The sequence below is a fragment of the Hypanus sabinus genome, chromosome 11 (assembly GCF_030144855.1).
Source record: "Hypanus sabinus isolate sHypSab1 chromosome 11, sHypSab1.hap1, whole genome shotgun sequence".
Lineage (NCBI taxonomy): Eukaryota > Metazoa > Chordata > Chondrichthyes > Myliobatiformes > Dasyatidae > Hypanus > Hypanus sabinus.
In genome coordinates this window covers 111,718,346-111,745,414 of record NC_082716.1, presented here as the reverse complement: position 1 = coordinate 111,745,414, position 27,069 = coordinate 111,718,346, and the positions used below count along the sequence as shown (strand labels likewise).

The following is a 27,069-nucleotide window of genomic DNA, read 5'->3' as shown; positions in this document are numbered from 1 at the left end:
TTGGTAGGAAGTTAAAAAGCAGGACCTCGAGGGTGGTAATCTCAGGATTGCTACCTGTGCCATGTGCCAGTGAGGGTAAGTGTAGGATGCTCTGGAGGATGAACACGTGGCTGAGAAACTGGTGTAGGGGGCAGGGTTTCAGATTTCTAGATCACTGGGACCTCTTCTGGGGCAGTTGGGACCTCTACAAGAGAGATGGGTTATACCTGAACTACAGGGGGACTAATATACTTGCAGGGGAGTTCGTTAGTGCTATTGGGGGGGGGGGGGGGGTTAAACTAGATGTGCAGGGGGATGGGAACCAGAGTAGATAGTGGAGCGGGGGTGAAAATAAATGATGTTAAAGTTTCATGCAAAGTCACAAATAGAAGGGTTGTGTGTGGTGGTAATAATCTTATGAGATGAGTCTATTTCAATGCGAGGAGTATTGTGGGGAAGGCTGATGAGCTGAGGGCCTGGATTGACACATGGAATTATGACATCATAGCCATTACTGAAACTTGGCTACAGGAGGGGCAGGACTGGCAGCTCAATGTTCCAGGGTTCCGATGTTTCAGACGTGATAGAGGCAGAGGGATGAAGGGTGGGGTGGGGGGTGGCATTGCTAGTCAGGGAAAATGTTACAGCAGTGCTCAGGCAGGACAGATTAGAGGGCTTGTCTACCGAGGCCATATGGGTGGAGCTGAGAAACAGGAAAGGTATGACCACATTAATGGGGTTGTATTATAGACCATCCAATAGTCAGCGAGAATTGGAGGAGCAAATCTGCAGAGAGATAGCAGACAACTGCAGGAGACATGAAGTTGTGATAGTAGGGGATTTTAATTTTCCACATACTGATTGGGACTCCCATACTGTTAAAGGTCTAGACAGGTGAGAGTTTGTAAAATGAGTTCAGGAAAGTTTTCTAAATCAATATATAGAGGTACTTACTAGAGAGGATGCAATATTAGATCTCCTATTTGGAAACGAGTTAGGACAGGTGACGGAAGTGTGTGTAGGGGAACACTTTGGTTCCAGTGATCATAACACCATTAGTTTCAACTTGATCATGGATAAAGATAGATCTGCTCCTCGGGTTGAGGTTCTAAACTGGAAAAGGGCCAAATTTGAAGAAATGAGAAAGGATCTAAGAAATGTGGATTGGGACAGGTTGTTCTCTGGCAAGGATGTCGTTGGTAAGTGGGAGGCCTTCAAAGGAGAAATTCTGAGAGTGCAGAGTTTGTATGTTCCTGTCAGGATTAAAGGCAAAATGAATAAGAATAAGGATCCTTGGTTCTTTAGGGATATTGGAACTCTGATAAAGAAGAAGAGAGAGATGTTTGACACGTATAGGAAACAGAGAGCAAATAAGGTGCTTGAGTATAAAAAGTGCAATAAATACTTAAGAAAGAAATCAGGAGGGCTAAAAGAAGACATGAGGTAGCTTTGGCAGTCAAGGTGAAGGATAATCCAAAGAGCTTCTACAAATATATTAAGAGCAAAAGGATAGTAAGGGATAAAATTAGTCCTCTTGAAGATCAGAGTGGTCGGCTATATATGGAACCAAAAGAAATGGGGGAGATCTTAAATGGGTTTTTTGCATCTGTATTTACTAAGGAAACTGACATGGAGTCAATGGAAATAAGGCAAACAAGTAGTGAGGTCATGGAACCTATACAGATTGAAGAGGAGGTGTCGCTTGGTATCTTGAGACAAATCAGATTAGATAAATCCCCAGGACCTGACAGGGTATTCCCTCGGACCGTGAAGGAGACTAGTGTTGAAATTGTAGGGGCCCTGTAAGATATATGTTAAAGGTTGGTATCTACAGGTGAGGTGCCGGAGGATTGGAGGATAACTCATGTTGTTCCGTTGTTTAAAAAAGGCTCTGAAAGTAATCTGGGAAATTATAGGCTGGTAAATTTGACGTCAGTAGTAGTTAAATTATTGGAAGGAATACTAAGAGATAGGATCTACAAGTATTTGGATAGGCAGGGACGTATCAGGGAGAGTCAACATGGCTTTGTGCATAGTAAGTCATGTTTAACCAATCTATTAGAGTTTTTCAAGGAAGTTACCAGGAAAGTGGATGAAGGAAAGGCAGTGGATGTTGTATACATGGACTTCAGTGAGGCCTTTGACAAGGTCCCGCATGGGAGGCTGGTTAGGAAGATTCAGTTGCTAGGTATACATGGTGAAGTAGTAAATTGGATTAGACATTGGCTCAATGGGAGAAGTCAGAGTGTGGTAGTGGGGGATTGCTTCTCTGAGTGGAGGCCTGTGACTAGTGGTGTGCCACAGGGATCAGTGCTAGATCCATTGGTATTTGTCATCTATATCAATGATCTGGATGATAATGTGGCAAATTGGATCAGCAAAGATGCTGATTATACAAAGATTGGAGATGTGGTGGACAGTGAGGAAGGTTTTCAAAGCTTGCAGAGGGAACTGGACCAGCTGGGAAAATGGGCTGAAAAATGGCAGATGGGTTTTAATGCAGACAAGTGTAGAGTATTGCACTTTGGAAGATCAAACCAAGGTACAACATACAAGGTAAATGGTAGGGCACTGAGGAGTGCAGTAGAACAGAGGGATCTGGGAATACAGATACAAAATTCCCTAAAAGTGGCGTTACAGGTAGATAGGGTAGTAAAAAGAGCTTTTGGTACATTTGCCTTTATAAATCAAAGTATTGAGTATAAGAGTTGAAATGTTATGGTGAGGTTGTATAATGCATTTGTGAGCCCGAATTTGGAGAATTGTGTGCAGTTTTGGTCTCCGGATTACAGGAAGGATATTAATAAGGTTGAAAGAGTGCAGAGAAGGTTTACAAGGATGTTGCTGGGACTTGAGAAACTGAGTTACAGAGAAAGGTTGAATAGGTTAGGGCTTTATTCCCTGGAGCGTAGAAGAATGAGGGGAGATTTGATAGAGGTGTATAAAATTATGATGGGTATAGATAGAGTGAATGCAAGCAGGCTTTTTCCACTGAGGTTAGGGGAGGAAAAAACCAGAGGACATGGGTTAAGGGTGAAGGGGGAAAAGTTTAAAGGGAACATTGGGGGGACTTCTTCACGCAGAGAGTGGTGGGAGTGTGGAATGAGCTGCCAGATGAAGTGGTGAATGCGGGCTCACTTTTAACATTTAAGAAAAACTTGGACAGGTACATGGATGAGAGGGGTATGGAGGGATATGGTCTGGGTGCAGGTCAGTGGGACTAGGCAGAAAAATGGTTTGGCACAGCCAAGAAGGGCCAAAAGACCTGTTTCTGTGCTGTAATGTTCTGTGGTTCTATGATCAAGTAGGAACCAGTGTATTGAGTAAGTCGTTTTTCATCTAGCTTTGGAAGTTTCCTGAGATAATGGAGGAGATGTGGCCACGGTGTGAAGGATTTTAAGGAGGAGCATTTTGACACTTGGACACACAGGCAGAATAAGCTCAACAACTGCTTCTACCCATCTATTATGAGGCTATGAACTGTTTCCCTATTACGATAAACACAATGCACGCTAAGTGCTGGAGAAACCCCAGTGAAGGGTCTTGACCTGAAACGTCCTCTCCTCACTTTCTCCAACATGTTGCCCTAGTGTGATGAGACGGACCATTGACTCATGAAGAACTTGCACCTTATTGTCTTTTCCAAGAGGACCACAACTCTGCTGTGGTTTGGAGGGTTGCCTGCCGGTGCTGGCTGGGATCAGCGCTTTGTGATATGGTTATTGGTAGGGTTGCCCATGCCAAACACGTCAAGGGGTAGAGGACAAACTGAGAGTAGTCCACTTGTCCACAGGGGCTATCAACCCTGACTGGTCAAACAAAATAGTTACGGAAAGAATCCTCCTACAGCGGAGTGTGACGGTATTCCCGAGTCTCCACCCGGGACTTGCAGACTGACAGCAGTGAAAACCGAGAGGAAGCTACTGACACGATGAAGGAAGCCTGACACACCGCCAGAGATGGAGGACCTTCACTGCTGCCCTAAACGCCAGCGGTGTGACAGGTGGTACTTTATTGTTTACCTGCACTGCACTTTTTCTGTAGCTGTTACACTTTATTCAGCATCTGTTATTAGTAACATAGAAAACCTAAACGCTATACAGGCCCTTCGGCCCACAATGCTGTGCCGAACATATACTTACTTTAGAAATTACCTAGGCTTACCCATAGCCCTCTATTTTTCTAAGCGCCATGTACCTATCCAGGAGTCTCTTAAAAGATCGTATTGTATCCACCACCACCACCGTTGCAGGCAGGCCATTCCACATCCTCACTACTCTCTGAGTAAAAAACTTACCCCTCACGTCCCCTCTGTATCTACTCCCAAGCACCTTAAAACTGTGCCCTCCCATTTCAGCCCTGGGAAAAAGCCTCTGACTATCCACATGATCAATGCCTCTCAACATCTTATACACCTCTATCAGGTCACCTCTCATCCTCATCCGCTCCAAGAAGAAAAGGCCAAGTTCACTCAACCTATGGCATGCAAAGGCATGCTTCCTAATTCAAGCAACATCCTTGTAAATTTCCTCTGCACCCTTTCTATGGTTTCCACATCCTTCCTGCAGTGAGGCAACCAGACTGAACATAGTACTGCAAGTGGGGTCTGACCAGGGTCCTATATAGCTGCAACATTACCTCTCGGCTCTTGAACTCAATCCCACGATTGATGAAGGCCAATACACCATATGCCTTCTTAACCACAGAGTCAACCTGCGCAGCAGCTTTCAGTGTCCTATGGACTTGGACCCCAGGATCCCTCTGATCCTTCACACTGCCAAGAGTCTTACCATCAATACAATATTCTGCCATCATATTTGACCTACCAAAATGAATCACCTCACATTTATTTGGGTTGAACTCCATCTGCCATTTCTCAGCCCAGTTTTGCATCCTATCGATGTCCTGCTGTAACCTCTGACAGCCCTCCACACTATTCACAACACCCCCAACCTTTGTGACATCAGCAAATTTACTAACCCATCCCTCCACTTCCTCATCCAGGTCATTTATAAAAATCACAGAGTAGGGGTCCCAGAACAGACCCCTGAGGTACACCACTGGTCACCAACCTCCATGCAGAATATGACCCGTCTACAACCACTCTTTGCCTTCTGTGGGCAAGCCAGTTCTAGATCCACAAAGCAATGTCCCCTTGGATCCCAGGCCTCCTTACTTTCTCAATAAGCCTTGCATGGGGTACCTTGTCAAATTCCTTGCTGAAACCTGTATACACTACAACTACTGCTCTACCTTCATCAATGTGTTTAGTCACATCCTCAGAAAATTCAATCAAGCTCATAAGGCACAAAATGCCTTTCACAAAGCCATGCTGACTACTCCTAATCATATTATACCTCTGCAAATGTTCATAAATCCTGCCTCTCAGGATCTTTTCCATCAACTTACCAACCACTGAAGTAAGACTCACTGGTCTATAATTTCCTGGGCTATTTCTACTCCCTTTCTTCAATAAGGAACAACATCCACAACCCTCCAATCCTCTGGAACCTCTCCGGTCCTCATTGATGATGCAAGGATCATCGCCAGAGGCTCAGCAATCTCCTCCCTTGCCTCCTACAGTAGCCTGGGGTACATCTCATCCGGACCGAGTAGTTTGTCCAACTTGATGCTTTCCAAAAGCTCCAGCACATCCTCTTTCTTAATGTCTATATGCTCAAGCTTTTCATCTGCTGTAAGTCGCCCCTACAATCACCAAAATCCTTTCCCGTAGTGAATACTGAAGCAAAGTATTCATTAAGTACCTCTGCTATTTTCTCTGGTTCCATACACACTTTTCCACTGTCACACTTGATTGGTCCTATTCCTTATCCTCTTGCTCTTCATGTACTTGTAGAATGCCTTGGGGTTTTCCTTAATCCTGCCCGCCAAGGCCTTCTCATGGCCCCTTCTGGCTCTCCTAATTTCATTCTTAAGCCCTTTCCTGCTAGCCTTATAATTTGCTAGATCTCTATCATTACCTAGATTTTTAAACCTTTGGTAAGCTCTTCTTATATTCTTGACTAGATTTTCAACAGCCTTTGTACACCATGGTTCCTGTACCCTACCATCCTTTCCTTTTCTCATTGAAATGTACCTATGCAGAACATTACGCAAATATCTCCTGAACATTTGCCACATTTCTACCGTACATTTCCCTGAGAATATCTGTTCCCAATTTATGCTTCCAAGTTCCTGCCTGATAGCTTCATATTTCCCCTTACTCCAATTAAACATTTTCCTAACTTGTCTGTTCCTAGCTCTCTCCAGTTCTATGGTAAAGGAGATAGAATTGTGATCACTGTCTCCAAAATGCTCTCCCACTGAGAGACCTGACACCTGACCAGGTTCATTTCCCAATACCAGATCAAGTACAGCCTCTCCTCTTGTCGGCTTATCTACATATTGTGTCAAGAAACCTTCTTGAACACACCTAACAAACTCCACCCCTCTAAACCCCTCGCTCTAGGGAGATGCCAATCAATATTTGGGAAATTAAAATCTCATAATATTGTTTAATCTTGTCCTACCTCAATGATTCAGGGACAGCTTCTGCCCCTCTGCCATCTGATTTCTGAACAGACATTGGAACCCGTTAATTCTACCTCACTATTTTTTATTGCCATGGTTTTTTCTTGCACTGCTTATTTTAAGTATTTAATAGGCATGTACATACATATTACTGTAATTTTGCTTTTCTCTCTCTGTTCATTTATCATGTACTGCTGCCACAAAGTGAACAAATTTCACGACTTATGCTGGTGATATTTAACCTGATTCTGATTCTGGTGAATTTGTGTAACTGTCACCACAGATGGCTGTAAAGGCCAACTCACTGGGAATATTTAAAGCAGATGTTGATAGGTTCTTGATTAGCAAGGGTCCCAAAGGTTATGGGGAGAAGACCGGATAGAGTTGTGAGGGATCAGCCATGATGGAATGGCGAGCAGACCTGATGGGCCAAATGGCCTAATTCTGCTCCTATGTCTTATGAATTGAGTTCTGCATGGAGCTATTGATGGCAGCTCTCTTATCCAAGACAAACCTGTGCCGAGCGCCGTTTGGACTGGTTGTGATGCAACGTCCTCCGTCTCTGCCACTGATAGAGAGACGACTTGGCCTCATCGCTAATCTGACGGGTCAGCGACCGGGTCTGAAAGTTGCTGATGTGGAACAGAGCGCCGAACATGGTTGTTAAATAATATCCCCCTGTGCAAGGAGAAACAGTGAGATTGTGAGGACAGAAGGCACTTTACCTGGCCCGCCAGCCACAACATTTAAACCTGGCTCACGGATCTATATCTGGTTCTCTCCAGAGTTCGCTCACTGCCTGCGGCTGACTCATCGTGAGATGAGGAACTGCTGTGTGTTCGTTCTTGCAGAAACATGGCTCCAGGACATCATCCCATACACCATCAAACTCCAGGCTACACCACTCAGGGACCTATGCTAACATTATTCTGTGACGGTGTGTACTATTGTTACAGTACATGCTGTGAGTGGCTGTATGTACAATTGTTACGGTACCTGCTGTGTGTGACTATGTATTATCATTATGGTCCATGCTGTGTGTGACTGTATTTACTATCATTATGGTCCATGCTGCGTGTGACTGTATGTACAATCATTATGGTACATGCTGTGTGTGACTGTACTATCATTACAGTACATGCTGTGAGTGGCTGTATGTACAATTGTTACGGTACCTGCTGTGTGTGACTGTATGTACTATTGTTATGGTCCGTGCTGTGTGTGACTGTATGTACAATTATTATGGTACATGCTGTGTGTGACTGTATGTACTATCGTTATGGTCCGTGCTGCGTGTGACTGTATGTACTATCATTACAGTACATGCTGTGAGTGGCTGTATGTACAATTGTTACGGTACCTGCTGTGTGTGACTGTATGTACAATTGTTACGGTCTGTGCTGTGTGTGACTGTATGTACTATTGTTATGGTCTGTGCTGTGTGTGACTGTATGTACTATCGTTACGGTACGTGCTGTGAATGGCTGTATGTACAATTGTTACAGTACCTGCTGTGTGTGACTGTATGTACAATCGTTACAGTCCATGCTGTGTGTGACTGTATGTGTTATCATTATGGTCCGTGCTGGGTGTGGCTGTATGTACTATCATTACGGTATGTGCTGTGAGTGATTGTATGTACAATCGTTACAGAATGTGCTGTGTGTAACTGTATGTACAATCGTTATGGTCCATGCTGTGTGTGACTGTATGTATTATCATTATGGTCCGTGCTGTGTGTGACTGTATGTATTATTGTTATGGTACACGCTGTGTGTGACTGTATGTACAATCATTACGGTCCGTGCTATGTGTGACTGTATGTACAATCGTTATGGAACGTGCTGTGTGGGACTGCAAGTACAATCGTTACGGTATGTGCTGTGAGTGACTGTACAATCGTTATGGAATGTGTTGTGTGGGACTGTATGTACAATCATTATGGAACGTGCTGTGTGGGACTGTATGTACTATTGTTACGGTACATGCTGTGTGGGACTGCAAGTACAATCGTTACGGTATGTGCTGTGAGTGACTGTACAATCGTTATGGAACGTGCTGTGTGGGACTGTATGTACTATTGTTATGGTACATGCTGTGTGGGACTGCAAGTACAATCGTTACGGTATGTGCTGTGAGTGACTGTATGTACAATCGTTATGGAACGTGCTGTGAGTGACTGTATGTACAATCGTTATGGAACGTGCTGTGTGGGACTGTATGTACTATTGTTACGGTACATGCTGTGTGTGACCTTCATTGCTGTCCTCAACACCACCAGGTGTAATGGCAGTAAATAAACTGGGATCTTTCAGACTGAGACAGTGCCTGCCCCAGGCTCCAGTTGAGCTCCAGTGAAGCAGGAACGTTGAGTGGCAACTATGACTTCGAGGGACAACTGCCTGTGACTTGGAAATTCTTCCCAGTCCCCAGAGCCCTGGGAATTTGTGAGACTCCTAGTCAAAGCCGCAGAGTTCCTGGGAGAATACCACTGAGGCCTGAAGCAATCATAAACTTTACCCGCTTTTAGGTTTAGACTGAGTCTTCAGTATCAACAGAGTTTAAAGGCCTTTTGGCCCAACTGGTCCATGAGAACATTTATCCTGCACACAAACCAGATCCAAGCCTAATGTTTAGTCCAGGCCAACAACCCCACTGAAGTCATCTCCAGTTCCATGTGCAACTCCAGTCCAACTGCAACCTTCAACCAAAACAGAAACGTTTTACCACGCTGCACAAGGGCATGGACCAGCCTCCTAATCCACACTGCGGTCGTGGCCTCACTCCCAGAGGAGGTGGGCTGGCTGGTTGGCTGATGAGCCGAACCCCACCCCGCCCTTACCTTCACCCTGAAGTTGGTTTTGATCCAGCAGCTCCATCATGTACTCCACGTCCAGCCAGAGGTTGGTCAGGTTGCTGGTGGCCAGGACGTATGTCAGCACCGGAAGGAAGTCGTCGGCACCGTAGGGCTTCCCTGCAATGGCGGGATTAACTGTCAGGAAGGTCGAGAAAGCTACGCCCATCAGTGAGACGGAGGTGACCTTTCCCCCTCCCCCATTCACTGTAGCCCTCATTCCTCAGTGCTCCGCAGACTAGCTCGCCCTAGCCATGCTCACACAAAGCTCAGACTTCACGGCGGCAGAGAATTCTAAACGTTCCCTGCTCTCTGAGAGGCGAGGTTCCTCCTCATCTCCATCTAACCCCAACTTCTTCCTCTTGGAACACACACAAAATGCTGGAGGATCTCAGCAGGTCAGACAGTGTCTATGGACAGAATAACACACACAAAATGCTGGAGGAACTCAGCAGGTCAGACAGTGTCTATGGTCAGAGTAACACACACAAAATGCTGGAGGAACTCAGCAGGTCAGACAGTGTCTATGGACAGAGTAACACCCACAAAATGCTGGAGGAACTCAGCAGGTCAGACAGTGCCTATGGACAGAGTAACACACACAAAATGCTGGAGGAACTCAGCAGGTCAGACAGTGCCTATGGACAGAGTAACACACACAAAATGCCGGTGGATCTCAGCAGGTCAGACAGTGTCTATGGTCAGAGTAACACACACAAAATGCTGGAGGAACTCAGCAGGTCAGACAGTGCCTATGGACAGAGTAACACACACAAAATGCTGGAGGAACTCAGCAGGTCAGACAGTGTCTATGGTCAGAGTAACACACACAAAATGCTGGAGGAACGCAGCAGGTCAGACAGTGTCTATGGACAGAGTAACACACACAAAATGCTGGAGGAACTCAGCAGGTCAGACAGTGTCTATGGTCAGAGTAACACACACAAAATGCTGGAGGAACTCAGCAGGTCAGACAGTGTCTATGGACAGAGTAACACACACAAAATGCTGGAGGAACTCAGCAGGTCAGACAGTGTCTATGGACAGAGTAACACAAAAATGCTGGAGGAACTCAGCAGGTCAGACAGTGTCTATGGTCAGAGTAACACACACAAAATGCTGGAGGAACTCAGCAGGTCAGACAGTGTCTATGGACAGAGTAACACAAAATGCTGGAGGAACTCAGCAGGTCAGACAGTGTCTATGGACAGAGTAACACACACAAAATGCTGGTGGAACTCAGCAGGTCAGGCAGTGTCTATGGACAGAGTAACACACACAAAATGCTGGAGGAACTCAGCAGGTCAGACAGTCTCTATGGTCAGAGTAACACACACAAAATGCTGGAGGAAGTCAGCAGGTCAGACAGTGTCTCTGGACAGAGTAACACACAAAATGCTGGTGGAACTCAGCAGGTCAGACAGTGTCTATGGACTGCGCAACACACACAAAATGCTGGAGGAACTCAGCAGGTTAGACAGTGTCTATGGACAGAGTAGCACACACAAAATGCTGGAGGAACTCAGCAGGTCAGGCAGTGTCTATGGACTGCGCAACACACACAAAATGCTGGAGGAACTCAGCAGGTCAGACAGTGTCTATGGACAGAGTAAAACACACAACATGCTGGAGGAACTCAGCAGGTCAGACAGTGTCTATGGAAAAGAGAAACAGTGAATGCTTCATCAGGACTGGAAAGAAAGATGAGAAATCAGAGTGAGGAGGTGTCCGGAGGGGAGCAATAATTACGAGGTGACAACTGAGAGGTGAAAGCGGGAGAGGGGGAGTGGTGAAGTAAGGAGCTGGGAAGTTGATTGGTGAAAGAGATACAGGGCTGGAGAAGAGGGAATCTGATAGGAGAGGGTAGGAGACCATGGGAGAAAGGGAAGGGCAAGGAGCACCAGAAGAAGGCGATAGAACATTTATTTATTATTATGATCATTTTATTTTTTTCTTCTAGATTATGTATTGCATTGAACTGCTGCTGCTAAGTTAACTAATTTCACGACACAAGCCGATGAAAATAAACCTGATTCTGAACATCGACATCTACAGCACATTACAGGCCCTTCGGCCCGCAATGTTGTGCTGACCATGTAACCTACTCTAGAAACTTGTAAAGTTTGTAAACTTGTAGAAACTGCCTAGATTTTATCTAGCACATAGCTCTCTATTTTTTTAAGTTCCATGTACCTATATAACAGTCTCTTAAAAGACCTTATTGTATCCGCCTCCACCACCGTCAGAGATAAGGTGAGAGAGGGAGACAGAAATGGGGAATGGTGAAGGAGAGAAGGGGACAATTACCGGAAGTTTGAGAAATCGATGTTCATGCCATCAGGTTGGAAGCTACCCGGATGGAATACCAGGTGTTGTTCCTCCAACCTGAGTGTGGCCTCATCACAGTAGTAGAGGAGGTCACGGACTGACATGTCGGAATGGGAACGGGAAGAGGAATTGAAATGGACGGCTGCCAGGAGATCCAGCTTTTTCGGACGGGCGCAGGTTTAGGAGGATGGTTTTGGGTGGTAAATGTTTGGTCCCAGTGCAGTCGATGGGAGAAGGCAGTTTAAGTGGTTCGTCACAGTCTATGGGCCTGTTTCCGCGCTGTGCTTTTCAAGACTCCATGATTCCAGATATTGTAGGTAAGAGAGGTTTAGAGAGAGGTGCCCAAACACAAGCAAATGGGACGACTTGAATAGACATCTTGCTCAGCATGGGGAAGTCGGGCTGAAAGGCCTGTTTCTGTGCTGTGTACTCTGTAACTTGGGTTTTCCTTCCACAAGACACGGGAGCAGAGCGAGATGACCCGTTGAGTCTGTTCATGGCAGATTTATTATCCCTCTCACTCCACTCTCCTGCCTTCTCCCCGTAACCTTTACTATCCACCTCTGCTTTAAATACACCCAACAACTTGGCCTCAGTCCGTGGCAGAGAGTTCCACAGATTCACCAGCCTCTGACTAAGGGAATTCAATAGACAATAGGTGCAGAAGTAGACCATTCGGCCCTTCGAGCCTGCACCGCCATTCTGAGATCATGGCTGATCAACTACTATCAATACCCGGTTCCTGCCTTGTCCCCATATCCCTTGATTCCCCTATCCATAAGATACCTATCTAGCTCCTTCTTGAAAGCATCCAGAGAATTGGCCTCCACTACCTTCCGAGGCAGTGCATTCCACACCCCCACAACTCTCTGGGAGAAGAAGTTTTTCCTTAACTCTGTCCTAAATGACCTACCCCTTATTCTCAAACCATGCCCTCTGGTACTGGACTCTCCCAGCATCTGGAACATATTTCCTGCCTCTATCTTGTCCAATCCCTTAATAATCTTATATGTTTCAATCAGATCCCCTCTCAATCTCCTTAATTCCAGCGTGTACAAGCCCAGTCTCTATAACCTCTCTGCGTAAGACAGTCCGGACATCCCAGGAATTAACCTTGTGAATCTACGCTGCACTTCCTCTACAGCCAGGATGTCCTTCCTTAATCCTGGAGACCAAAACTGTACACAATACTCCAGGTGTGGTCTCACCAGGGCCCTGTACAAATGCAAGAGGATTTCCTTGCTCTTGTACTCAATTCCCCTTGTAATAAAGGCCAACATTCCATTAGCCTTCCTCACTGCCTGCTGCACTTGCTCATTCACCTTCAGTGACTGATGAACAATTCCTGCTCAACTCTGTTCTAAATATGCATCCTTCTGAGGCAGGGCCCTCAGGTCCTAGACTGGTGTACTAACGGCAAAATCCTCTGCACATCTGCTCTAACTCAGCAGCATCACGTGCTGTGTGGTATCACACAGCTGATCTTGGTCAGCCCATGACCATGATTGTTCTCGGCAGCTTTTCCTGCTGAAGTGGTTTCTTCTGGTCGTTCTGTCTAGGCCACTCAATACTCGATCGGTTGCAATGAGACTCCACCCTCGTTCTTTTAAACTCCAGTGAATACAGGCCCAGAGCCATCGAATACTCCTCGTACATTAATTCTTTCATTCCTGGAATCATTCTTGTAAGTCACCCAACCTATATTGTTAATGCCCAATCTCATAGGCAGAATCCAGAGGTCAGACACTGTTTTTTCCGCTATTCATTGCAAGAGATTCTGCACATGATGGAAATCCAGAGCAACACACACAAAATGCTGGAGGAACTCAGCAGGTCAGACAGTGTCTATGGTCAGAGTAACACACACAAAATGCTGGAGGAACTCAGCAGGTCAGACAGTGTCTATGGACAGAGTAACACATACAAAATGCTGGAGGAACTCAGCAGGTCAGACAGTGTCCATGGACAGTGCAACACACACAAAATGCTGGAGGAACTCAGCAGGTCAGACAGTGTCTATGGTCAGAGTAACACACACAAAATGCTGGAGGAACTCAGCAGGTCAGACAGTGTCTATGGTGAGAGTAACACACACAAAATGCTGGAGGAACTCAGCAGGTCAGACAGTGTCTATGGTCAGAGTAACACACACAAAATGCTGGAGGAACTCAGCAGGTCAGACAGTGTCTATGGAGAGAGTAACACACACAAAATGCTGGAGGAACTCAGCAGGTCAGACAGTGTCTATGGAGAGAGTAACACACACAAAATGCTGGAGGAACTCAGCAGGTCAGACAGTGTCCATGGACAGTGCAACACACACAAAATGCTGGAGGAACTCAGCAGGTCAGACAGTGTCTATGGTCAGAGTAACACACACAAAATGCTGGAGGAACTCAGCAGGTCAGACAGTGTCTATGGACAGAGTAACACACACACAATGCTGGAGGAACTCAGCGGGTCAGACAGTGTCTATGGTCAGAGTAACACACACAAAATGCTGGAGGAACTCAGCAGGTCAGACAGTGTCTATGGTCAGAGTAACACACACAAAATGCTGGAGGAACTCAGCAGGTCAGACAGTGTCTATGGAGAGAGTAACACACACAAAATGCTGGAGGAACTCAGCAGGTCAGACAGTGTCTATGGTCAGAGTAACACACACAACATGCTGGAGGAACTCAGCAGGTCAGACAGTGTCTATGATCAGAGTAACACACACAGAATGCTGGAGGAACTCTGCAGGTCAGACAGTGTCTATGGTCAGAGTAACACACACAAAATTCTGGAGGAACTCAGCAGGTCAGACAGTGTCTATGGACAGAGTAACACACACAAAATGCTGGAGGAACTCAGCAGGTCAGACAGTGTCTATGGTCAGAGTAACACACACAAAATGCTGGAGGAACTCAGCAGGTCTGACAGTGTCTATGGACAGAGTAACACACACACAATGCTGGAGGAACTCAGCAGGTCAGACAGTGTCTATGGTCAGAGTAACACACACAAAATGCTGGAGGAACTCAGCAGGTCAGACAGTGTCTATGGTCAGAGTAACACACACAAAATGCTGGAGGAACTCAGCAGGTCAGACAGTGTCTATGGTCAGAGTAACACAGACAAAATGCTGGAGGAACTCAGCAGGTCAGACAGTATCTATGGTCAGAGTAACACACACAAAATGCTGGAGGAACTCAGCAGGTCAGACAGTGTCTATGGACAGAGTAACACACACAAAATGCTGGAGGAACTCAGCAGGTTAGACAGTGTCTATGGACAGAGTAACACACACACAATGCTGGAGGAACTCAGCAGGTCAGGCAGCATCTCAGGACTAATTCATTAATTTCCCTCCTGGTTACCCTCTCGTTCCTCTTCTCATCTGCCTGTCACTGTCCTCTGTTTGCCGTCTCCCATGGTCCACTGTCCTCTCCTATCAGATTCCTTCTCCTTCAGCTCTTGACCTCTTCCAGCTTCTTACGTCATCCCCCCTCACCTGGTCTCACGTATTACCTGGCACCTGGTACTGCATCCCCCCCATCCCAACCCCTCACCTCCCTATTCTGGCTTCATTCCTCTTCCTTTCCAGTCTGGAGTTTAGAAGAATGAGGGGACCATTTCATTGAAACCTATTGAATGTTGAAAGGCTTAGATAGAATGGATGTGGAGAGGACATTTCCTATAGTGGGGAGAGTCTAGGACCAGAGGACACAGATAGAGTGGATGTGGAGAGGATGTTTCCTATAGTGGGGGAGTCTTGGACCAGAGGACACAGATAGAGTGGATGTGGAGAGGATGTTTCCTATAGTGGGGGAGTCTAGGAGCAGAGGACACACATAGAATGGATGTGGAGAGGATGTTTCCTATAGTGGGGGAGTCTGGGACCAGAGGGCACAGATAGAGTGGATGTGGAGAGGATGCTTCCTATGGTGGGGGAGTCTAGAACCAGAGGACACAGATAGAGTGGATGTGGAGAGGATGTTTCCTGTAGTGGGGGAATCTAGGACCACAGATAGAGTGGATGTGGAGAGGATGTTTCCTATAGTGGGGGAGTCTAGAACCAGAGGACACAGATAGAGTAGATGTGGAGAGGATGTTTCCTATAGTGGAGGAGTCTAGGACCAGAGGACACAGATAGAGTGGATGTGGAGAGGATGTTTCCCATAGTGGGGAAGTCTAGGACCACAGATAGAGTGGATGTGGAGAGGATGTTTCCTATAGAGGGGGTATCTAGGACCAGAGGACACAGATAGAGTGGATGTGGAGAGGATGTTTCCTATGGTGGGGGAGTCTAGGACCACAGATAGAGTGGATGTGGAGAGGATGTTTCCTATGGTGGGGGAGTCTAGGACCAGAGGACATAGCCTCAGAATAAAATGAAGTCCCTTTGGAACAGAGATGAAGAGGAATTTCTTTAGCCAGATGGTGGGAAATCAGTGGAAATGATTGTCACGGACAGCTGTGGAGGCCGAGTCATTAAAATCACAGTGGATAGTAGAAGTTTTTTCAAGTATGTTAAAAATAAAACAGAAATGAGAGTGGATATAGGACTGTTAGAAAATGAGGCAGGAGAAATAATAACAGGGGAGAAGGAAATAGCTGATGAACTAAATGAGTATTTTGCGTCAGTCTTCACTGTGAAAGACACTAGTAGTGTGCCAGATGTTGGAGTGTGTGAAGGAAGAGAAGTGAGTGCAGTTACTGTTGCAAGAGAGAAGGTGCTCAAAAAGCTGAAAGACCTAAAGGTTCATAAGTCACCTGGACCAGAGGAACTGCACCCTAGGGTTCTGAAAGAGGTAGTGTTAGAGATTGTGGTGGCATTAGAAATGATTTTTAAAAAACCATTAGACTCTGACATGGTGCCTGAGGACTGGAAAATTGCAAATGTCACTCCACTCTTTAAGAAAGGAAGAAGGCAGCAGAAAGGAAATTATAGACTGGTTACCCTCACCTCAGTGGTTGGGAAGATGCTAGAGTCAATTGTTAAGGATGAGGTTATGGAGTACTTGGTGACACAGGACAAGATAGGACAAAGTCAGCATAGTTTCCTTCAGGGAAAATCCTACCTGATGAACCTGTTGTAATTCTTTGAGGAGATTACAAGTCAGATAGATAAAGGGGAGGCAGTCGATGTTTTATATTTGGACTTTCAGAAGGCCTTTGACAAGGTGCCACACATGAGGCTGCTTACCAAGTTGAGAGCCCGAGGTATTACAGGAAAATTACTAATGTGGTTAGAGCATTGGCTGATTGGTAGGAGGCAGCAAGTGGAAATAAAAGGATTCTTTTCTGGTTGGCTGCCAGTGACTAGTGGTGTTCCACAGGAGTCGGTGTTGGGACCACTTCTTTTTATGATGCATAACAATGATTTAGATGATGGAATAGATGGCTTTGTTGCCAAGTTTGCAGATGATATGAGGATTGGTGGAGGAGCAGGTAGTGTTGAGGAAACAGTTAGGATGCAGAAGGACTTAGATTAGGAAAATGGACAATTGAGTGGCAAATGAAATACCATGTTGGAAAATGTATGGTCATACACATTGGCAGTAGAAATAAATGTGCGGACTATTTTCTAAATGGGAAGAAAATCCAGGAATCTGAGATGAAGAGGGACTTGGGAGTCCTTGTAATGAACACCCTGAAGGTTAATTTGCAGGTTGAGATGGTGGTGAGGAAGGCAAATGCAATGTTAGCATTCATTTCAAGAGGTCTAGAATACAAGAGCAGGGATGTGATGCTGAGGCTTTATAAGGCACTGGTGAGGCCTCACCTTGAGTATTGTGAACAGTTTTGGGCCCCACATCTTAGAAAAGATGTGCTGTAATTGGAGAGGATCCAGAGGAAGTTACAAGGATGATTGCAGGAATTAAAGGTTATCATACGAGGAACGAGGCTCTGGGTCTGTGCTCGCTGGAATTCAGAAGGATGAGGGGGAACACATTCAAACCTTTCAAATATTGAAAGGCTTAGACAGAACAGATGTGGAAAGGATGTTTCCCATGGTGGGGGAGTCTAGGACAAGAGGGTACAGCCTCAGGATAGAGGGATGCTCTTTCAAAACAGAGAGGCAGAGAAATTTCTTTAGCCAAAGGGTGGTGAATCTGTGGAATTTGTTGCCACGAGCAGCTGTGGAGGCCAGGTCGTCGGGTGTAGCTAAGGCAGAGATTGATAAGTTGTTGAATGGACATGGCATCAAAGGTTAATTGAAGGCCGGGAACTGGGGTTGAGGAGGAGATTAAAAAAAAGATCAGGCATGGTTGAATGGTGGAGCAGACTCGATGGGCCAGATGGCCGAATTCTGCTCCCATGTCTTATGGTCTATTGCTTATCGTTTCAGTGGGAATAAAGTCAGAAGTTTGATGTTGCTGGTGCCTCTTACCTGATGAGCCAGACATTGCTTCGTAGATAAGCTTGCAGGCCTTCAGGAGCTGTGCCACCTTCTTGAAGGGTGAGTAGGCCAGGTGCATGGCAGCAAACTTCTGCTGGATCTTTTCCAGGGCCACAGCGTCGGGAACGTTGGCCGTCACCCCCAGCTGCGCTGGGCTCTGACTCTGCAGGATCAGCTGGTTGGTCGTCAGCTTCTTCAGAGACCCGTCCTTGGTGTGGAAGTCAAGCAGGCAGGCATAGATGTTGTCACGCAACGGTTTCAGCACGCACTTCTGCAAGGCCTTCTGGATGGCAACCTCTGGAGAGGGAGGAGAAGTGTGGAGTCAGAGGGAACTGTTGCTGTTGGAATTCTTTGAGGAAGTATGGGGCAGTGCAGACAAAGGAGAGTCAGTGGACATTATTGACTTGGGTTTTCGGAACCCTTTGACAAGGTGCCCCGAATGAGGCTGTGAAACAAGGTCAGAGCTTGTCGTATTACAGGAAAGATGGATAGAGTGGAAATAAAGGGAGCCTTTACCGGTTGGCTGCTGATGACTAGTGGTGTTCTATGGATCTAATTCTTACTTTCCCAAGTTATTGTGTGTTGTATGTGTGTTCTGTGTACACTGTGCTTCACAACCTGGTCTGGAGAAACGTCGTCTCGTTTGGCGGGATACATGTATAGAGCTAAATGGCGGTAAATTTGATTTGACTTAAGTCATTGCTTCCATCAGGGAGGAGATGCGGGAACCTGATGATTCACACATAATGTTCTAGGAACAGCTCCTTCCCCTCTGACTTTGGATTTCTGAGTGGACAATGAACCCACAGACACTACCTCACTTCGTTTGGTCTCCTGTTGCACTCTGTCAGTGATAATAAACCCATTTATGTTTCTCGTTTTGAGTGCCGGGGTGGAGATACGTCTCTACCAAAGGAGGTGTGAGGTGTTCCTTCCCTCCGCTAGCCTGCAGGTCACCCTTGGGCAAAGGTGTAGCTCCTGATTAGCCCCCCCCCTCCCCGCCCCAATCAGGTCACGTGAAGCCTTGGATAGTCATGTATCACAAGCCGGTGTGTATCACAAGTCCTGGTTATGTGACAACTGACGCCAGGCAGACAACCTCTGAAGTGGTCAGAAACACGAGAAATCTGCAGAAGGAATACGATGGCCTACGACATGGCACATAATGATGATGTTGTATGACATGGCACATGATGATGATGTTTCTTGCTGTTATGTAATGCTGTGCAAAACAGTCCGTAGCAAAAGAGTGATGGTTCTGGTTCCGATTACTACCTGGATTATTGCTTCCTCGGGGGCCCGCTCGGGTGTTCTAACTGGCTGATGGAGCAAAGTGTAAAGGAACTGGGCTTGAATTTGAAACTGGAGACTAGAAGTGAATCTTGTCTTTGCAAAAGGAGAAATATTGGATATTCTTTGGAGACAAAATGGTCTTTAAGCTATGAATGCAACATAGAAGAGTACAGCACAGGAACAGGCCATTCGGCCCGCAGTGTTGTGCTGAACCGGCTAAAGAGCAAATCAGAAACACCCAAACACTGATCCTTCCTCCCTACACCATGTCCACATCCCTCCATCCTCCTCACATCCATGTGTCTATCCAACATCTCTGAAAAGCCTCTAATGTATTTGCCTCTATCACCGTCCCAGGCAGCACATTCCAGGCATCCACCCCTCTCTGAGTAAAAAACTTACCCCTCACATCCCCCTTGAACCTATCCCCTCTCACCCTCAATGCATGTCCTCTGGTATTAGACATTTCTACCCTGGGAAACAGATTCTCCCTGTCCACTCTATCTGTGCCTCTTGTAAACCTCTATCAGATCTCCCCTCAGGCTCTGCCACCCCAGCGAAAACAACCCAAGTTTGTCCAGCCTCTCGTGATAGCACGTGCCCTCTGAACCAGGCAGCATCCTCTTCTGCACCCTCTCCAAAACCTCAACATCCTTCCTATAGCGTGGGTAATCAGAACTGTACACAGTACTCCAGATGTGGTCAAATCAGAGTTTTATAAAGTGTCGCTGTTTCTGTTACAATTTTGTTTTACCAGTCAGGGTTGTTAGCCCTGATATGAACCCTCCCCCACCAAATCTGGAAGACCGGTGGACCACTCTTAGTCTGACCTCTACCCTTCGACCTGTTTGGCGTGGGTGACCCTATCAAGAGTCAAATCATAAAGCCCTGACTCCAGCCGACACAGTTCTCCGGGTCATTGAGGCACGCAATCCTCCAAACCCATTGACAAGGTTGAGGTCTTGTTGGAGGATGAATAGTGTTAGTTTAGTTTCCTCCAAGAAGACCTCAACCTATAATCTCTGAACCCCCCTCACTATAATCTCTCCCCCCAGCCCTACCTTTCTTTCTCTTTTATTTCCCATAATTCTCCACCTTCCCCCCTAGCTCATTTCCCTCCAGCCTGTCACTCCCCAGCTCTCTACTTCATCCCTCCCCCCATTTCTTATCCCCCCCGCCTCCACCATCCCATGTTACTTCACTCCTGATGAAGGGTTTCGGCCCGAAACGTCGTCGCTACCTCCTCCCATAGATGCTGTCTGGCCTGCTGAGTTCTGTCAGTATTTCGTGTTTCTTTACTCAACCTTGTCGTAGGGTTTGGAGGCTTACGTGCCTCAATGACCCGGAGTGCTGTGTAGCTGAGCTAAGGGCCCCGTTAGAGGTGCATCACGCAGCAATGTGAAACTGCAAGCGTCATCTTCTGGTAAATCTCATTCAGGCAAGATTCTCCCGTAAGGAAACCATGCTGACTACAGCCTATTTTATCATGTGCCTCCAAAACCACATCCTTAACGATCAAGTCCGACATCTTCCCAGTCACTGAGGTCAGACCAACTGGCCTATAGTTTCCTTTCTTCTGCCTCTCTCCCTTCTTGATGAATGGAGTGACTTTTACAACTTTTCAGTCCTCCGGAACCACAACAGAATCAATTGATTCTTTAAGGTATTAGCCATTTCAGCCCCGGGATAAAAGTCTTTGGCTATCCAGTTGATCTATGCCTCGAGTTAACTTCTACACCTCTTTCAAGTCACCTCTCCTCCTCCTCCTTCACTCCAAAGAGATCAGCCTGAGTTCACTCAGCTGTTCCTCATAAGACATGCTCTCTGGTCCAGTCAGCATCAGAGACCAGTTAGCATTAAGCTGCAGAGGGGGAGGTGTTGATCAAAAATAAGGAACCATCTCCGGTTGGGTGAAACCAGACTTGCACAAGTTAATGGGCTGCTTGGTCGGTGGTTCAGTGAAGGAGGTTAGAGAGACGGAATTGCAAACTTGCAACATTCTGCACAGCTCTGTCAAGGTTTCATCCAAGAGAATGGTTTTATAGGTCACATTCACCGTTGCTAGTTGGGTGCCAGGTGGAGACACATCTCCATCAAAGGGGGTATAAGGTGTTCCTTCTCAATGCTAGACTGCAGGTCACCCTTGGGCAAGGTGTAGTGCCTGCTCAGCCCACCCCCCACCCCCACACAGATCAGGGTCATGTGAAGCCACGGGAGAAGGTGGTGGATGGTCGTATGAGCAGCCGGTGCAGATCGCAATCCTGGTTATGTAATCACTGCCCCCAAGCAGACAATCTCTGAAGAGTATTGATAATGTTTGGGGGTCACCCGTCTTGTAAAGTCACTGCCCAGAAGAGGGCAATGGCAAACCACTTCTGTAGAAAAATTTTTCAAGAACAATCATTGTCAAATGATCACGATCGCCCACGTCATATGACACGGCTCTCAAGGGGAAATCTTGCCCGACAGATCTATTAGAATTCTTTGAGGAAGTAACAGGCAGGATAGACAAAGAAGAGTCAGTGGATGTTGTGTATTTGGACTTTCTAAAGGCCTTTGAAAAGGTGTTTGTTGCACATGATGCTCTTAACAAGAGCCCATGGTACTTCACGAAAGGTACCGTCACGGACAGAAGACTGACTGGAGGGAAAGAGTGGGAACAAAGGGAGCCCACTCTGGTTGGCTGCCAGTGACTAGTGGTGTTCCACAGGGGTCTGTGTTGGGACCACTTCTTTTCACTTTGTTTGTCAGTAATTTGGATGAAGGAATTAATGGCTTTGTGGCCAAGCCTGCAGATGATATGAAGATAGGTGGAAGTCAGGTAGTACGGAGGAAGCAAGGAATCTCCAGAAGGACTTATTGGGGGAATGGAAAAAAAAAGTAATGTAGGGTAGTGCATGGTCATGCACCCTGGCAGAAGTAATAAAGGCACGGACTAGTTTGTAAATGTGGAGAAAATTCAAAAATCAAAAGTGCAAAGGGACTCACAGACATACTTTCTATTCCTATCCTTCACAAGTAACTTACCTCGCCTCGACCCATTATCACCGAAGCCTTGTTGAGCCAAAGTCGCCCTGCTCTGTAAAGCTGTCTTTTTTTTAAATTCTTCCCGCCGGTCTAACTCGCTGATGTCCAGCGCCTGCGCAGTCGTGCCTCAGTCAAATTTGGTATTAAATGTTCCCAATGTGATGCATCACAAGCACCCTCTGACAACCCAGTCCAGCTCCCGGCCTTTGTGGCTTAGTAACTAAGCCTGGCAGGGGCCAAAGTTGGGTTACTGGCATCTGAAAACCAATCACTTTGGCAGATGGGGCTCATCAGCCACAGTTTGCAGCTCATCTGGGACAAGGAAAACTCTGATCTCAAACCTCTGCTGCCCTGTGGCCGTACCCACTCATGAGGAAGGCTTCTGAAGGGAAAATCTGGACCCGGAGTCCCTAAGGCAGTCCTACATTGAGCTTAATGCCGGCTACCAACTCCTGTAATGCTGTTGCTACCAAACTGTATCAGTCTCTGCCATTCCTCCGGCTTCAGATGTGTGGAGGTGGGGGTGGGGGAGCATGCTACAGGGGCAACAGCTCGCTCTCCAGATCGTACTGCCCTGGCCTGCGTGTCTAGACCGCTAGGACGCAATGCCCATGGTTGAACCTGACCAACGGAGGCCTCAGATTGGTGGACAGTTACCAACTGTAACTGTCACCCGATGTTCTGCCATTGGTTAGCTGACACTCCATCTCCTGTCACCAGCCAATGGGAATAACGTCAACTCTTCCCAACTCAGCTTGCCAGTCCTTGCCAATCAGACTAGTAACCCCATCCTCCACACTTTCAGAGAAATAAGAGAGAATTACAATGTTTGGAATATAGGAAGGATGTTGAAGCTCTGGAGAGGGAGCAGAAGAGGTTTACCAGGACGCTGCCTGGTTTAGAGGGCTCGTGCTATCACGAGAGGCTGGACAAACTTGGGTTGTTTTCTCTGGAACTTGGAGGCTGAGGGGAGATCTGATAGAGGTTGACAAGATTATAAGAGGCAGAGAGTATCTGTTTCCCAGGGTAGAAATGTCTAATACCAGAGGGTGTGCATTGAGGGTGAGAGGGTAGGTTCAAGGGGGATGTGAGGGGTAAGTTTTTTACTCAGAGAGTGATGGATGCCTGGAATGTGCTGCCTGGGACGGTGGTAGAGGCAAACACATTAGAGGCTTTTCAGAGACGTTTGGATAGACACATGGATGTGAGGAGGATGGAGGGATGTGGACATGGTGTAGGGAGGAGGGATTCGTGTTTGGGTGTTTCTGATTTGCTTTTTAGCCGGTTCAGCACAACATTGTGGGCCGAATGGCCTGTTCCTGCGCTGTGCTCGTCCACGTTCTATATTACATATTTATACCTCCAGGCAGATGTGTCACGCACATCGGTCACTGTAACTCCAGAGAAGGATTAGGGGGGGTTCGAAGGACTTTCGTGCACAGGAAACTGATAACTATTTCTATCTGCGCTCTGACATGTCTTCAGGAAAACCGCAGAGTCCAGCTTCTCTGCAGCTGGTTCCTGTGGCCACTGAGGCTCACTGACTTAACTACAGGCCCAAGTATTCACATAGATCAAATACCACGCTGGCCTTCATTTGTCACGTGACTTCCCCTCAAAGCGGTTAGAGAAAGGAAGGCGAGGACTTTGCAAAACTTGTTGATTTTTAAGATCGGTCTTACTATTCTCGGCGATAAGATTCAAGATTATTTAATGTCATTTCCAGTATGCATGTATAAAGGAGAACAAAATAATTGTTAGACTGGATCCAACGCAACACAAAAAAAAGTAAGATAAAGAACACTTTAATAATTAAAATATAATAGACATACATAGAGATTGACTCTATGCCCTTAAAGTGACACAGGGCAGAGGAATGTCTGAACATAAGGATTCTGACAGGAAATGATCAGAATATAAAAACAAGGACGTAATGTTGAGACTTTATAAAGCACTGGTGAGGCCTCACTTGGAGTCTTGTGAGCAGTTTTGGGCCCCTTATCAAGTCAAGTCAAGTCAAGTCACTTTTTATTGTCATTTCGCCCATAACTGCTGGTACAGTACACAGTAAAAATGAGACAACGTTTTTCAGGACCATGGTGTTACATGAAACAGTACAAAAACTACGCTGAACTACGTAAAAACAACACAGAAAGAGAAACTACACTAGACTACAGACCTACCCAGGACTGCATAAAGTGCACAAAACAGTGCAGGCATTACAATAAATAATAAACAAGACAATAGGCACAGTAGAAGGCAGTAAGTTCGTGTCAGTCCAGACTCTGGGTATTGAGGAGTCTGATGGCTTGGGGGAAGAAACTGTTACATAGTCTGGTCGTGAGAGCCCGAATGCTTCGTTGCCTTTTCCCAGATGGCAGGAGGGAAAAGAGTTTGTATGGGGGTGCGTGGGGTCTTTCATAATGCAGTTTGCTTTGTGGATGCAGCGTATGGTGTGAATGTCTGTAATGGCGGGAAGAAAGACCCCGATGATCTTCTCAGCTGACCTCACTATCTGCTGCAGGGTCTTGCGATCTGAGATGGTGCAATTTCCAAACGAGGCAGTGATGCAGCTGCTCAGGATGCTCTCAATACAACCCCTGTAGAATATGATGAGTTTGCGGGGTGGGAGATGGATCTTAGAAAGGATGTGCTGACATTGGAGAGGATTTAAAGGAGTTTCACGAAAGTGATTCCAGGATTGAAAGGTTTGTCATATGAAGAGTGCTTGATGTCTGTGGGCCTGTATTCATTAGAACTCAGAAGAATGAGGGGTGGCCTAATTGAAACCTATCGAATGTTGGAAGGTCTCGATGGAGTGGATGTGGAGAGGATGTTTCCTATAGTGGGGGAGTCTAGGACCAGAGGACACAGATAGAGTGGATGTGGAGAGGATGTTTCCTATAGTGGGGGAGTCTAGGACCAGAGGACACAGATAGAGTGGATGTGGAGAGGATGTTTCCTATAGTGGGGGAGTCTAGGACCAGAGGACACAGATAGAGTGGATGTGGAGAGGATGTTTCCTATGGTGGTGGAGTCTAGGACCAGAGGACACAGATAGAGTGGATGTGGAGAGGATGTTTCCTATAGTGGGGGAGTCTAGGACCAGAGGACACAGATAGAGTGGATGTGGAGAGGTTGTTTCCTATGGTGGGGGAGTCTACGACCAGAGGACACAGATAGAGTGGATGTGGAGAGGATGTTTCCTATAGTGGGGGAGTCCAGGACCAGAGGACACAGATAGAGTGGATGTGGAGAGGATGTTTCCTATGGTGGGGGAGTCTAGGACCAGAGGACACAGATAGTGGATGTGGAGAGGATGTTTCCTATAGTGGGGGAGTCCAGGACCAGAGGGCACAGATAGAGTGGATGTGGAGAGGATGTTTCCTATAGCGGGGGAGTCTAGGACCAGAGGACACAGATAGAGTGGATGTGGAGAGGATGTTTCCTATCTTGGGGGAGTCTAGGACCAGAGGACACAGATAGAGTGGATGTGGAGAGGATGTTTCCTATAGTGGGGGAGTCTAGGACCAGAGGACACAGATAGAGTGGATGTGGAGAGGATGTTTCCTGTAGTGGGGGAGTCTGGGACCAGAGGACACAGATAGAGTGGATGTGGAGAGGATGTTTCCTGTAGTGGGGGAGTCTGGGACCAGAGGACACAGATAGAGTGGATGTGGAGAGGATGTTTCCTGTAGTGGGTGAGTCTGGGACCAGAGGACAAAGATAGAGTGGATGTGGAGAGGATGTTTCCTATAGTGGGGGAGTCTAGGACCAGAGGACACAGATAGAGTGGATGTGGAGAGGATGTTTCCTATAGTGGGGGAGTCTAGGACCAGAGGACACAGATAGAGTGGATGTGGAGAGGATGTTTCCTGTAGTGGGTGAGTCTGGGACCAGAGGACAAAGATAGAGTGGATGTGGAGAGGATGTTTCCTATAGTGGGGGAGTCTAGGACCAGAGGACACAGATAGAGTGGATGTGGAGAGGATGTTTCTTATAGTGGGGGAGTCTAGGACCAGAGGACACAGATAGAGTGGATGTGGAGAGGTTGTTTCCTATAGTGAGGGAGTCTAGGACCAGAGGGCACAGATAGAGTGGATGTGGAGAAGATGTTTCCTATAGTGAGGGAGTCTAGGACAAGAGGACACAGAGTGGACGTGGAGAGGATGTTTCCTATAGTGGGGGAGTCTTGGACCAGAGGACACAGATAGTGTGGATGTGGAGAGGATGTTTCCTATAGTGGGTGAGTCTGGGACCAGAGGACACAGATAGAGTGGTTGTGGAGAAGATGTTTCCTATAGTGAGGGAGTCTAGGACAAGAGGACACAGAGTGGATGTGGAGAGGATGTTTCCTATAGTGGGGGAGACTAGGACCAGAGGACACAGATAGAGTGGATGTGGAGAGGATGTTTCCTATAGTGAGGGAGTCTAGGACAAGAGGACACAGAGTGGATGTGGAGAGGATGTTTCCTATAGTGGGGGAGTCTGGGACCAGAGGACACAGCCTCAGGACAGAGGGGCATCCTTTTAGAACAGAGGAGGAATTTCATTAGCCGGAGGGTGGTGAATCTGTGTAATTTGTTGCCACAGGCGGCTGTGGAGGCAGAGGCGATGGGTATATTTACATTTTGATAGACTCTTCATTGGTCGGGATGAAGGGATATGA

The 27,069-nt window shown here is 46.7% G+C and overlaps 1 protein-coding gene across 2 annotated transcripts in view; it reads right to left on the bottom strand.

The window, feature by feature from the left end:
- Nucleotides 1-27,069, bottom strand: part of LOC132402289 (ras and Rab interactor 3-like) — a 109,783-nt gene that overhangs the window by 9,059 nt on the left and 73,655 nt on the right. For both annotated transcript variants that reach the window (XM_059985143.1, XM_059985142.1), the window contains exons 8-10: nucleotides 18,072-18,377; nucleotides 9,353-9,484; nucleotides 7,025-7,188 (exon numbers count right to left, since the gene is read on the bottom strand). In XM_059985143.1, the coding sequence (XP_059841126.1) occupies nucleotides 7,025-7,188; nucleotides 9,353-9,484; nucleotides 18,072-18,377 (602 nt within the window). The remainder of the gene's footprint in view (nucleotides 1-7,024; nucleotides 7,189-9,352; nucleotides 9,485-18,071; nucleotides 18,378-27,069) is intronic.